Source organism: Podarcis muralis, chromosome 6 (assembly GCF_964188315.1).
Source record: "Podarcis muralis chromosome 6, rPodMur119.hap1.1, whole genome shotgun sequence".
Taxonomy (NCBI): Eukaryota; Metazoa; Chordata; class Lepidosauria; order Squamata; family Lacertidae; genus Podarcis; species Podarcis muralis.
In genome coordinates, this window is record NC_135660.1 from 34424086 (window position 1) to 34438162 (window position 14077).

Genomic DNA, 14077 nt, shown 5'->3' on the forward strand with positions numbered 1-14077 from the left:
CAATTGAGATATTCATCTAAAAACTCTGCTCTATTTTGGAGGAAATATTCTGAATGCACCATAAAGACTCTTTAGTATTTATGGAAAAGTCTTGTCACAAACCACCAGTAGTTAGAATAAGTTACAAAATAAAGAACCATACAATGGCAAGAAGCCAAATGAGCTCTAATACAAGATTTACTCATATTCTACAAGAATATTTTCATTGGCCAAATATGCTGGGCTCCCTGGCTAAACTGGGAGTGAGGAAAGCACACACTTGGAAGTATAGTCCCAATGATCTTTCAACATGCCACTCACAAGTAAATGGATTTAGGATTGAGGTGTTAAAACCTCCCACTTGCTTCTAATTTTATTGTTGGGGAATTTACTAAAAATGCTACATCCTATGCATACAACATTCCAAATAACATTAAGAAAAAGCCATATTTCCATGGGCAACAACCAGTAGTCAACTGAATAATCAGACATGAGAGGTTTTGTTCAGATTTTATTGAAGCAAGCCTGCACAACTGCATCCAAACATTATAAGAGGAAAATAACTCCACAATTCTCTTCAACCACCTTTGGCCATTTTGAAGTGCTCTTTCATGGCTTGGAGACAATATTCACATTTTCCTATCTTTTGTTTGGAATATAGTCTGCTTCTACAAGAAACTTAGGTATTTAGCACAGCAGGAAGTTGAATTTCACTGGATATCGTCATCATCAAACATATCTTCAAAATCTAACAAAAACAAGGCAGTGAATTAACATCATGCATATTAATTATTCTGATTTTTAAAAACAATTCTGAAGAGCTAAGCAACAATGCAAATTTCCCAGTAAAGTGAGAGACCTGAATCCAATTATCAAACTGTACAATAGATTCAACTGAAACCAGGAAGGAGGTTATTATTTATGGGAAAGCCTCCCTGCATGAGCATGATTCTCTGGATACAACCCAGTCAGTTATGTTGTAAGCCTTGATATCTAATGGCCAGTTTCTTAAAATGGCTTTCTCCATCCCACCCTGTTTTAGAGATTCAGGTTCCCACAAGTATGAATTCATACCACTCTCTCAGCCACAATCACTTCTGGTTTCCTTACCATAGTTGTTTTGCCCTCTCTGTAGCTATTATTTGTGCATATAGCTTCCATTCCTTAACTGCCTTTGCAGGTGATGCACTTTGAAGCAGGCAAAGGAAACACCAAAGCTCAGTGCAACACTACAGAAAACCTCCCCTATGCCCCCAATCATGGAAAGCCAAAGGAAGGAAACTGTGTGCTGCTTGTCAGCGGACTTAAGGGCACTTCCCCAGAAAGTGGATTTGTGGAAGCTTGCCCCGCATGTTCATTATAAGGGCTACTGAAAGTCACCAAAAACAATATACTAAAATGGTTACCATATGGAACCCACCAAGTCACATTTACTAAGTACCCCTGGGTTGTATTCAACTAAGTGTTATTTATTTATTTATATCCCACCTTTTTCTCCAAGGAGCTCAAGGTGACGCTCATGGTTCTACCCCATCTCATTTAACCCCCTAAATAACTCTGTGAGGTAGTTTAGGGTAAGAAGCAGTGACTGGCCCAGTCACCCAGTGAGCTTCATGACCAAGTGAGGATTTGAAGCCTGGTCTCCCAGGTCCTAGTCCAACACTCTGTGTTGGCCCACTGAAACGAATGGACCTAAGGTAATCATGCCCATTCATTTCAATAGGTTTACTCTTGAGTATGACCAACACTGGATACAAAGGAGTGGGTATTCACCACATGGACCCCAAATTACAGTCTCATCACAAAAGCTCTGGGCATTTCTGGAATAAACAGCTATAAATAAATGCAATTTGAGGGATCAGCATACATTCTCCACGTGTTACTATCACCATGCAGAAGCATTTCACAGTAGTTTCTATTTAGCTGGAACCCATTTAATAATAAAAACTCCCCCCACCCCCAAAAATCCCCAAGATACACAATTGCCCTGGCACATGTGTTTTGAGTTTAACAGATAAATTTTTTTAAAGTCTCCATCTATGGCTTAACCCTCCCCTCCTGCTATGGAAACTTTGTTCCTCAGACAGGTTTTTGGCTTTAATTAAGGGAAGAAGACCCTATGATCCTCCAGATACTGCTGACCTCCCACTTCTGCCATCCCTGGCCATTAGCCATGCTGGCTGGAGATGATGGGAGTTGGGAGTTAGGAGTCCAACAATTCTGGAGGGCCACAAGCCATACATACTTTAATTTCTAAATGGAAGCTTTTTTCTAAGTACTGGTTAGAAAATCAATTTACAATCTGCTGGACAGTGGCTAAAATAAACATGATGGGTTTAAGAATTTAAAAATGTAACTAATACTTACTATTAAAGAAGTCTGCATGTACTGCCTTTTCATTGGCAGCTAAATCCATCAACAAACCTGTACTTCCACCAGCCTGAGAAAGAATAGTATTTAATCAACTATAAAAGCAATATACAGAGAATCATTATTGCACTGTTTCATATACCCTTTCATCTTGGATCTCAAACTTCCAAATCTGACTGCCTATGATTTTCTACCTATGCCACTACACACTTTCATCTTCTGCAGCCCTTACTGCAGTATAGTAGTTTAATCAGGCTTGACCCTCATTTTGTCCCTTTCAAGTGAAAGGATACAAATATTTTCATGCCCTAGGCTCCTTTGGCTAAAAGTGCTGGGTAAATAATAGCAATAATGGGAAAGCACCTGCCCAGAAATAATAATGGAAAATGAATTGCGCAGAAATCCATCAGTGCACCAGGAGATGCCCTGCTGGGGAGATCTGCAGAACAGCAATGGAATAGAAGCAAACCCAAATGGACCTTGGATTATGTCAGATGCAAAATTTTCAAAGTTGACCCGATAAATAGCTGACTGGGAAAAGCTACTTGCCTGGCTGGTGCCATTTTGGTACCAGGCAAAGATCTTTTTTTATTTCCCCCATCTTTTAACTCTAATTTCTTTTGTTTCTGCTGTGTGTTTATGTATTTTAAATATTTATAAATCACCCTTCCTCAAAAGGAGCTCAGGGCTATGTACAACACACCCAAGTCATGATAGGTAACAGCAACAATCAGAGGAAAGGAGGACACACCATACGTGGGTAGGAAAAAACATTATGGACGAAATAATTGTCACACATAGGAAAGAATAATGATAACAGAGTTCCTCACTTGAAGTTTTATTAATTACTTAATGTAACAACACGAATAGAAATCATCAAGAATGCAGCTGTTCTATAAAGGTTTATAAATTTAACTGGAATGTAACTGAAATTAACAAGATTTTGGAATGCAGGAAAAAAGCATTGTTATAATGCGGCTATTATTGGAATAATATTGGAAAAGTAATAACAACTTATTTGGTTTTTTTAAAGAGTAAAAGCATAATGCGAGGAAGTCTCATTATTAAAACTCTGATTTAAACACTGATGATGATGATTAAACATCATACTAAAAATGCCTTCCAACTGTTTCTGAAGAACAATGCCGGTGGCAGATGTTGATACACTGCCTATATATGCTTAACTGCCATTCTGTTTTACTGCATGGATTTTTAGATTGCAACTTTTCCATAAGGCATCCTGAAAACTTAGTTTTAGGACAGCAAATACTACTGGAAATAAATAGAGAGGATGCAATGCTCACTTCTTGTCAATGCATCCGTACTTTCATTTTCTCTTCCTCATAAGACTCACAGACAACTGGATCAAGTTGCTAGGGGGGGAAATTAGCAACAAAAGGCTGAAGTTATTTTTGCCTCCCAGCATTTTTTTTGTGAGATATTCCTCTCTGCCTTTTTCAAAACCTCAGTATTATACAGGAAGCTCGAGCGTTGCCTGTGGAACCAAAGTGCAAGCATGGGAGGTGGGGAGCAGAACGGGGGGGGGGGGGGCTGAAGGTTGGCAAAAAAATATTTAAAAAATAATCCTATCGCAGCTTCACACATACTACCGGCGCATTTTTATGTCTGTTATATTCTAAAGATATTTAATTGTGGGGTTCCCCCCCCCCCATCGCTTTTAATCTGTTCATATTTTTGATCTGTAAGCCGCCTCGAGTCCCTGTCAGGGGGGGAAAGGCGTGGCACAAAATAATTAAACACACATACACCCGCCTCCCGCCAGCCTTAGAAACGAGGTCCTTGCTGGATCAGGCCAAAGGCCCACCTAGAAGACCCTTGAGAGGCGCCCCCCCACCCCCCTGCTCACTCAGCACCTCTCCCTTTACACCCGAGGAGGGGAAAGAACCAGAGAAAGAGCCCAGGCCGCGCGGGCTTTTTAAGCAATCGACAGCCCCGCGCGAGACCCAGGCCTTTTGCACCCGGGGCTCGACCGCTCACCTCGTCGAGGTCCACGTAAGGCCCCGCGCCCTCAGGGAACATCTCGTCCACCGCCGGCTTCATGTCTACGACCCTCTGCAAAACTTTCCGGCTACCCTCCAACATCCGGTCGGAGTGTGAAGCAGCTTCCGGTCTCTCTAGGCGCGCGGAGGAGCGCCGTCTCTAAGGCGTTCCGCGCCGGGCTCCTTTGGAAGGGGGCTGGCGCTCCTCTCTGCGGGCGGCGGCGGCGGCGGCGTTTCTTGCTCCCTCGGCGCGGCGCGGCGGGAGGAGATCCAGGCACCGCTTGGGAAGAAAGGGGAGCGACAGCAACGCCGCTTCTCCCCATCTCAGCTCTCAATTTATCCGGAGGATCAGCTCTCAATTTATCCGGAGGGATAACTTTTACGAATTGGGCTGTTGTTAAAGCTTACCTGGGAATACGTCCCATTGGACTCAGCGGGGCTTGAATCAGAATTGAAATTAATAAGATTTTGGAAGGCAGAAATAAAGAAAATCATCAAACCATCAATTCTAGAACGCGGGGGGACGGGGACGGACCTAAATTATATAATTTGATTTTTGAATTATTGGTATTAGTGCTTTTTTTCCTTTAAAAAATGTTTAGGAGTACAGCCATACCTGACGCTGCAGGTTGTGTTTTTTCGGCTTATGGACGCACCAAAAACCGGAAGTACTGGAACGGGTTACTTCTGGGTTTCGGCGGTCGTGCATGCGCAGAAGTGTTAAATCGCGCTTTGCACATGTGCAAAAGCGTTGGATCGCAAACCGCGTGTGCACAGACGTGGTGCTGCGGGTTGCGAACGCTGCAGGTTGCGAATGTGCATCCCGCATGGATCACGTTTGCAACCCGAGCACCCACTGTACTTCCATTTTCCTACTCATATTGAAGTACTGCCCCTCGATGAGGCCAAACTTAGATTCACAAAATGTTTAGGGGTATGCGTACCCCCAGATAAAAAGCACTGATATTAGTAATTGTATTATGAATTGGTATTGTTATAATGAGGCTATTATTGGAATGTAATTGAAAACTAATAAAAATTATTATTAAAAAGAATCAGAATTGGGAGGGACCACGAGGGTCATCCATTCTGACCCCCTGCAATGCAGAACTCTTGCCCCCACCCCTAAAGCTGGGCTCGAACTCACGACCCTGAGATTAATAAGAGGCCCATTCTCCTCCAACTGAGCTATCCAGAGGGTTTTAGAATTTTACTGTTAAAAAGATTCCAAGGAGGTAGACAAAAGGCGTGAAAAAATGCCAGTGTGGTTGCTTTAAAAAATAAAAATAAACCACTCAGCCCACCGTGTGGGGAACAGAGAAGCAGGGAGTCAGGGGGATTGAACAGGATGGCATGGGGTTCCCAGGTGCCATTTTGTCCAGGGCACCTCAGACCTGGAAGCATCACTGCCTACTGCTATTCCTGAGAAGCTGCTTTATACCCGGAAACTACAACTAATCCAGAATGCGGCAGCTAGACTGGTGACTGGGGGCGGCTGCCGAGACCACATAACACCGGTCTTGAAAGACCTACATTGGCTCCCAATACGTTTCCGAGCACAATTCGAAGTGTTGGTGTTGACCTTTAAAGCCCTAAATGGCTTCGGTCCAGTATACCTGAAGGAGCGTCTCCACCCCCATCGTTCTGCCCGGACACTGAGGTCCAGCACCGAGGGCCTTCTGGCGGTTCCCTCATTGTGAGAAACAAAGCTACAGGGAACCAGGCAGAGGGCCTTCTCGGTAGTGGCGCCCTCCCTGTGGAACTCCCTCCCATCAGATGTCAAAGCGATAAACAACTACCTGACATTCAGAAGACATCTTAAAACTTCAGGGAAGTTTTTAATATGTGACATTTTAGTGTATTTTTGGTTTCTGTGGAAGCCACCCAGAGTGGCTGGGGAAACCCAGCCACATGGGTGGGGTACAAATAACAAATTATTATTATTATTATTATTATTATTATTATTATTATTATTCTGAAATCAGACCATTGGTTCATCTAGCTCAGTACTGTCCACACTGCCTGGCAGTGGATCTCAAGGGTTTTAAGAATGAGGCCTTCCCAGCCGTACCAAAGTCATGGGAGGTTGTGGGAGGCAAAACGTGCTCCACCACTGAGCCAAGTCTTTCTGATCCTGGAAGCAGTATGTAGTCATCAAAACTAGTAGCCATGGACAGACTTATCCTCTACAAATTAGTCTAACCTCCTTTAAAAACAGTTTTAGCCGTCATGTCTTGTCGTAGCAGCTTCTATACTTTAACCGTTCACTGTGTGACAACCAATTTTTTTTATCTGTCCTAAATCTCCGACTTCATTGGATGACGCCTGGATCTAGCATTATTTGAAAAGGAGAAAAACTTCCACTGCATATGCATCATTTTATATTCTTCTGTCATGTCCACCCCCACCTTTTCCCCCTAAACTAAAAGGATTCAGTTTCTCATAACACTAATCTTGGTTGCTCTTTTCAAACTCTACAACATCCTTTTTGAGATGCTGTTTCCCGAACCATAGGTAAAAAGGTACCCCTGACCATTAGGTCCAGTCACGGACGACTCTGAGGTTACGTGCTCTATAGCCCGAGGGAGCCAGAGTATGTCTGCAGACAGCTTCCGGGTCATGTGGCCAGCATGACTAAGCTGCTTCTGGTGAACCAGAGCAGTACACGGAAACACCGTTTACCTTCCTGCCAGAGCGGTACCTATTTATCTGCCTGCACTTGGTATGCTTTTGAACTGCTAGGTGGGCAGGAGCTGGGACCAAACAACAGGAGCTCACCCTGTCGCGGGGATTCGAACTGCCAACCTTCTGATTGGCAAGCCCTGGGCTCAGTGGTTTAGAACAGTGTTTCCCAACCGGTGTTCCGCGGCACACTAGTGTGCCGCGAGACGTTGCCTGGTGTGCCGCGAGATGTTGCCTGGAGGGAGGCGGGCGAGTCGGGCGGCGAGAGGCGGGGCGGCGGCGGCGAGGAGAGGCCGCCCAGCGCGGGGCTCTCACCGTCTGCCTGCCTGGCTGCCTGCGTGGCGCTGACGTCACGGGGCTGTAACGTGCCCCACATAGGCACACGCGGGGCGGCGAGCGAGCTCCCTCCCACATCCCATCGCCGCTCGCTTCGGCCGGCCTACTGGGCTGTCGCAGGCGGAAGGCCTGCGCATGCGCGAGGTTTTCGCGCCTTCGGGATTCCCTTCACGCCTTCCTCCTCCCGGGTCCTTGAGAGCGCGGGAAGCGGCAGCGCGAGACCGGCGTTGAGCCTGGTAGGTATTGCGCTTGCCAAGGCAGTCATTTGGGAAATGAAAACTTGCAAAGCAAGCAACCAGTTCAATCTGAAGTACGTGTATGCTTAATATCCTGTATCTGAAACCTGTTCTGCCCCCTCCCCCACACTTGGTGCCATTTTCATCTACACATGCAGCAGAGTAAGTTGACCCAGAATAGTACCAATTCAGATGGCAGATGGGAGAATGACAGTGCTGAATGCTTTCCCATGTAGAACAGTCCCTGCAAATAAAAACCTAGCATATTTGGAAGAGGGATGCTAGCCTAACCATTACCTTCTATGCTGTTACTATTTTTTTTTTTTTTTTTTTACATAAGTAAAAAGTGACCTTTCCCCATCTGGCATGGTGGTGTGCCTCGAGATTTTTTTCATGAAACAAGTGTGCCTTTGCCCAAAAAAGGTTGGGAAACACTGGTTTAGAACCATACTGTGTTCCTAATCATAGACGCATGCAATGTCATCACACAGATTTATAGAACTATGGATACATGGGGCTCTAGAGAAAACAGCAGTAGAATCAAATAATTCTTTATTCTGCTTGCAAAAAAAGGTAAATAGTAAATATATATAGTCTTTAAAAAGAAGCCACACTATGATTAACATTAGAAGTACCAGGAACAGAAGTTACGTATTTGATATAAAAGAAGCAATGAAATAACACAGTTGTTAGAAAAGCAATTCTGGTGATCCGTTGGTATTGGTAATTGTTGGGAATCGCCAAGTGAGTTAGTGCTCATGATCTGGGACATGATATCCAAGAGTGCTTCCAAGAGGTTGATGAGCAAAGAAGGTCCTGGCCATCTCATTGATTCTATGGTATGCTCCCAAGATCCGGAAGTATTCCACATATGCCCAGAAATCGTTGGCCGTGAAAGGCCAATAGGGCATGTTTGCAGGCTGTCTGTAGGGGTCTGAAACAAAATATTCATGAGGTTCTTTCCCCCCCAATAACCAAGACATTTGGGATTGAAGACTCACACTACCTAAACAAGTACCTTTTAGTCGCATTCCCTGAATGGGGCTGGTGCTACGCTTTAGCACAGTCACCTTAATAAACAGTATGCTGCTTACATCTGTTTCCCAACATAGTTATTCAAAGTATTTTAAGCTGCTGTTTAGAGCTACACCCTCGTGAAGCGAGTGAGAGAGAAGGTACAACAGGAAAACAGTTGCTGCAGAACGGATGTGCTGATTAGTTAGTATGAGAAGTTGCTCTGACATCACAAGCTATATGTGGCATCCGTTAAAGGTAGCCATGGAGATGAAGGAAGGTCTTCAAGGCTCACTACCATATTGGTTCAAAGATTAGCTGCCTTCGAATATCGGCCACAGATATCTTTAAGAGGAATAAAAAAGGCCCTAAATCTCTGGCACCATCCAGTTCTTTTTACAATTTAAAGAGAACGTGGAACCTCTAGTGTTTTTTTCTCACCAGGCAACTAGCACCACCTGTTGAGAACGTTGGGTGATCCTTTTACCAAAACTATGAAGTAAATGGAAATTCCATGCAGTTTCCAAGGTCTCTTAAATCACAGCTTCTCTATGTATAAAAGTGCTACCAGAGGCCACACTCCAGTTTTATACACACCAGCTTGGGGTGGAGGGAGTGTTTCTGCTACATGAATATACTTCTCATTGTGTTGAATGCTGGTTTTCTCCTCCTGATTGCTGCAAATGTTTGGGAAGAATGAAAGAAAAAGCAACCAGACCCCGAAACATTGAAATATGAAGTCATAGAATCCATGGTGGGTCTTTAAAACATGGTATATAAATCCAAATTACCCCAGGAAAGTGAATAGTGCTACATAATACTTAAATTTCAAGTTCAGCTGGATGTGGCCATATAATTTAGCTTTAATCAACATTGTGCTGCCAATTTGATTAATGTGCTCTGGCCAGGGGAATCAATGGCCATCTGTCTGACTTCAACTGGTTCCATGGAGACCCTATTCCGAGATGCAAAGTTCTAGCTTCAGAAACTAGATGGAGGCAGCACTGTTTCCCATCTGCAACTCCTGATTCAGGAGTGGTGCAGCCATCCTAAATGTTATTAATTCAGTATCATTGCAGATTGTGCTATTTCATATGGTGATTTACATTCTGCCTTGCGAACAGTTTCTTTAAAAGGAAAACCTTTATGTGTGTTTGTAATTTTGGCAATTGCAGGTTTTAGTTCCTGTTCCTACTAAATGTTGAATTGATGGTTTCTCGGGGGTGTCTGATTTGGCTCAGTTACTTTCAAATCTCCTCTGACATTGGATCAAACTTCACATTTGCAAGAATTCCCATTTTTAGATAAACTAGAGATGGGATTGAGCGAGACAACCACAAACATACAAAATCCCTTTACCTTCTTCATCCTCGATCGGTCTGGCACCTGTAATTAGGGAAGAAATTCATCATCAGCCACTTGGTGAAAAGTCACAGTTTTACAAAGAGCTGCTGCTCCGTCACCACAAAACTAATAAGCAGCTAAGTTTCTGGTTTTCAAAATACTGTAATAAAAGAATAGTATGTTTCAACTCTCACTACACATCGGGAAATTAAACATTCATTATATTTGAATGCTGTATCATATTCCAAGCATATTGCAATGAAGAAAGTAACTGACCGGGGGTGGGGTGGGGTGAAACAATATATATCTATTGCAATAAAGATACCTGTTTGTGTGTTCACCAAAACGCAGAAGCAAACTATGACCGCAAAGGTTAACTTCATCTTTCCTGCAAGGAATATTTCTGTCTGAAGTTTAGCCTGTATAAAGAATGATGATGATGATGATATCAAAATATAGAAAAGCTAAATCTACACATTTTCTTTCTGCATAAAACACACCTTTTTGTCTTGTGAACAGTACACAACCCATTACATTACTAATTGCAAAACTTTTTTTTTACAAAGTACAATGATGCTCTTTTGTTTAGCCCCCTGCAAACATCTACATTTTGCATGAAATTTGATGCCTTGGAAACCACTTACTATTGGGTTTGGTTTTAACTTCAGAAATTACCTTCCCTTCTTTCTTTTAAATCAGCTGACGTTTGTAGCTTTGAGTCAGCCGCAAAATCCTGAATGAGCTTCTATTGCTGCAAAATAGCAGTACTGTTTTGAAGAGGCTGGAGGAGTGTTTGTAAGGGAAGGAACGTCACTCACACAGCACACCAATCTGACTCTTTCATCCTAATCTTGAGATGTTTACAGTGTGCTGCTAATATGAATGGGGTGGTAGAATATCAGTGGTGCAAAACTGCAAATCTTGGAAGTCTTTTATTTTTTGCCATTTCACTTGTATGGAATCCAGGATCCAACTTCAGTCATCTTTAATATATTGTTGCGTAATCTAGTGTACCATACCTGATGTTAAGTGCTGTGTGTATGGCTCTGCTGAGTGAACAGAAAATCTCAGAGTTAATTTTTAGGACACCCAGATAATTCAGTTTCAGTTATAGTACTTGAATTTAAAGCAGTTTGTTCCTACTGAAGCACGTAAGGTTAATGCCCTAATCTTAAACTCCTGTGGTAGCATGTCTGCCTTGGTTGTCTGAGATAAGTCATAAATAATCTTAAATCCTAGCAGTATTTAATGGTGTTTTGGATTGGATTGCCTGACATTCCAGTTTATTCTCTGTAAGAGTAGATCTTTTCAACCAGAAGGCTTTAATGATGATGATGATGATGATGATGATACTGGCAGCAGGAATTGCTTTTGAGTTAAGTGATTATAACTTTCATTTTTTCACCACTATTTCAGGAGTGGGGGAACAGTTGGAACATGCTGTTCTGTGCTGTTTTAGCAGCTAAAGGTGCCTCATGTGGATTTCAGTCTACAGCAAAAAAAAGCTAGGAGGAAAATTGAATTCTGAGGTATTTCACTGCTTCTACAAAGACAGCTCAGAAAGTGCTGCAGATTTGTTGGTTCGCTTCACGATGATACCATTGAAAGATGCAGAGGACCTACTTAACCCCAGTAAAATTAGCAAAAATGTATAGAACAAGTACCAATATATGTTGGAAATGTAAAGGAAAAGAAGGTAAATGGAATTGTAATGTAACAAAAAAATTCTGGGAAATATAATGAAATGAAAAAAATGTTAAAAATAACCTTTTTTATTAGGAATTATAGGTACCGTGATCCCAAAGATCAGAGGAAGCTGGTCACATATGCTACAATGGCCGCTCGGATGCTACTAGCCCAGAGACGGAAGGAAGAGGAAACTCCGACCAAAGAAGAATGGCAAATCAAGCTGATGGACGATGCCAAAAGTCAGCATGGTGCAAATGCTACTGATCCTGCCTACTTTTGCCGCAGCAACCCCCAGACTGAAAAAGGTTCTCTGCTCCTGATTTAGGCAGCAGTTTGTGTCTTAAAGATGCAGGTCACTAAGAGCCCATTACACCAGTAGGCCATTATCTGCCGTGGTTTGTTAAACCTTCCAAGGACCTTCAAAGCCAATAGCAGCTCTGTCCAGTGGTACCCCGGGTTAAGAACTTAATTCGTTCTGGAGGTTCGTTCTTAACCTGAAACTGTTCTTAACCTGAGGTACAACTTTAGTTAATGGGGCCTCCGGCTGCTGCTGCGCCGCCACCACAGGATTTCTGTTCTCATCCTGAAGCGAAGTTCTTAACCTGAGGTACTATTTCTGGGTTAGCGGAGTCTGTAACCTGAAGCGTCTGTAACCCGAGGTACCACTGTACTGCCCGTTCCATGGAAGCTGTCATGTAAAGCTCAAGATATACAGCAGAATTGTTCCTCACAGCTCTTCATACCTTCCTTACACTCCTTCTTAACTAAGGAAGAAAATTGCCTCCTGAGGTTTGATTAGAACTGCATCCTATAATCCTGAGAGATTTATAGTAGCCACCACTTTTGTCCCAGGCATTAGAGCAAGCCATGGTTGTTCATTTTCATAAGCTGAAAGAAAATATGCCTCCCTCTGAGCCCTGTATCAATGATTGCTGACCAAGTTTAAACACAACATGCAGCCCTAAGTAATTTTCCCTTCACTTTTTTAAACAATTCAAGCAGCCTGACAAAAAGCATCGGGAACTGAGGCACCTGCTAGGGAACACTGGGACTGAATTAGCATTGTTGTCTGTAGTTCTCATTAACCAGCATATCCCAGAATGAATTCCCAGCAGTGTAGGACACAGGAGCTAGTCAAGCACCAAGGTGTATCACTTAATTTTATATTTGCCACCCACCTATTTGCCATCTAAGGGAAAGGTTCTCCCCGCTCCCCACAAACATAACATCACTGAAAGTATGACACAAATGCAATTTAGTAATGCTCCCCACAATTAACTTTTTTAGTGACAACTAAAGTGAAGTACTTAATATTGTGTATAAATGATTCTGGATGCATGAAATAGTTCTGTAATCCACACTATAATTTATTTTTCAGATATTTTACATCAGTATGCAGTGGTGGCAAGAAACTGTGATGTGGAAAGTGTCTGGATCTTTAAGTTTTATCTCGCATTATTTGGCATTGCTTGCCTATCTGCTTTGAGATACGTCTGTTACAACAGCCAACTATGTAACAGGTGAATGGTTACTATCTACACAGGAAAAAACCCACTGTGTTGTGGTTGCACATTGAGCAGATTCAAGGCAGTTTACAACTGGGGCTGTTTACAGTGGATTCTGCTGCCTTTGTTTGTTGGCTGTCAGGACTGTAGCAAAACGCCTTCCACAATCCTGGGAAAGGTAGTTTGTTATGGGTGCTGGAAATTCTAACTCTGTGAGAAGCAAACTATAGTTCCCAGGATTATTTGGTAGAAACAATTTGCTTTAAATGGGATGTGACAATCAACAGCCTCTTGACTTATTCTTTGCCCTTTCTTTGTCAAGGAGGGTTACTCAATGCATGCTCCAATTTCAGACCGAGTTTTCCAGTCCCAGTGGAACCGGAACATGGGTGGAATAGCACAATGACATCACCTGCAGAGTAACTCTAGATGTGACAGGGAAAGGGGAAGGTGGAGACATGAGGCTGATGCTAGGTGATTGCTCCCCATCTGCCAAAACATCTGGCTCCACGTTGGTTCCCATATAATGAAGGAGCTGTTGGGTGCAATCTTTTCCTTCCTTTTCTTTTTGTAGTAGAACAATTGTTTCAGGGCCTGTGCATCCGTGAAGTGGTATAGTTGAATATAAAAGAGGGGAGATTCAGCTTCTTCTTCTTTTTTATCATCTTTATTAATTTAAAATACAATTTAAAAGACAATCATACAATAAAGGTAAGTACAACAGAGTTAAGCACAAAAAAGAAAAAAGAAGAAAAAAGAAAAGAAGGACAAAAAAGAATTTAACAGTAGCAAGAAAATGTCAATTGAAAAAGAAAACCAAATATTTATACAACATCATGTCTTATCCAATAAAGTCTTCTATGAAAAACTTCCAATCGTTTTCATTATACTTTTTCTATTGTCTTGATTTTATATTTCAGCT

The 14077-nt window shown here is 42.5% G+C and overlaps 2 protein-coding genes across 2 annotated transcripts; both read right to left on the minus strand.

Annotated features, from left to right (window-relative positions):
- Window positions 1-477: 477 nt before the first annotated feature.
- Window positions 478-4504, minus strand: COPS9 (COP9 signalosome subunit 9). Its single transcript, XM_028730989.2, has 3 exons — window positions 4348-4504; window positions 2347-2419; window positions 478-727 (listed from the first exon to the last, which is right to left on the minus strand). The coding sequence occupies exons 1-3, from the start codon at window positions 4450-4452 to the stop codon at window positions 690-692; spliced, it is 216 nt and encodes a 71-aa protein (XP_028586822.2). The 5' UTR covers window positions 4453-4504; the 3' UTR covers window positions 478-689.
- A 3689-nt stretch (window positions 4505-8193) lies between these two features.
- On the minus strand, window positions 8194-10649 carry OTOS (otospiralin). Its single transcript, XM_028730987.2, has 4 exons — window positions 10606-10649; window positions 10287-10380; window positions 9977-10003; window positions 8194-8537 (listed from the first exon to the last, which is right to left on the minus strand). Exons 2-4 carry the CDS (start codon window positions 10342-10344, stop codon window positions 8353-8355), a joined length of 270 nt encoding a protein of 89 aa, XP_028586820.2. The 5' UTR covers window positions 10345-10380; window positions 10606-10649; the 3' UTR covers window positions 8194-8352.
- Between the last annotated feature and the right edge of the window lie 3428 nt (window positions 10650-14077).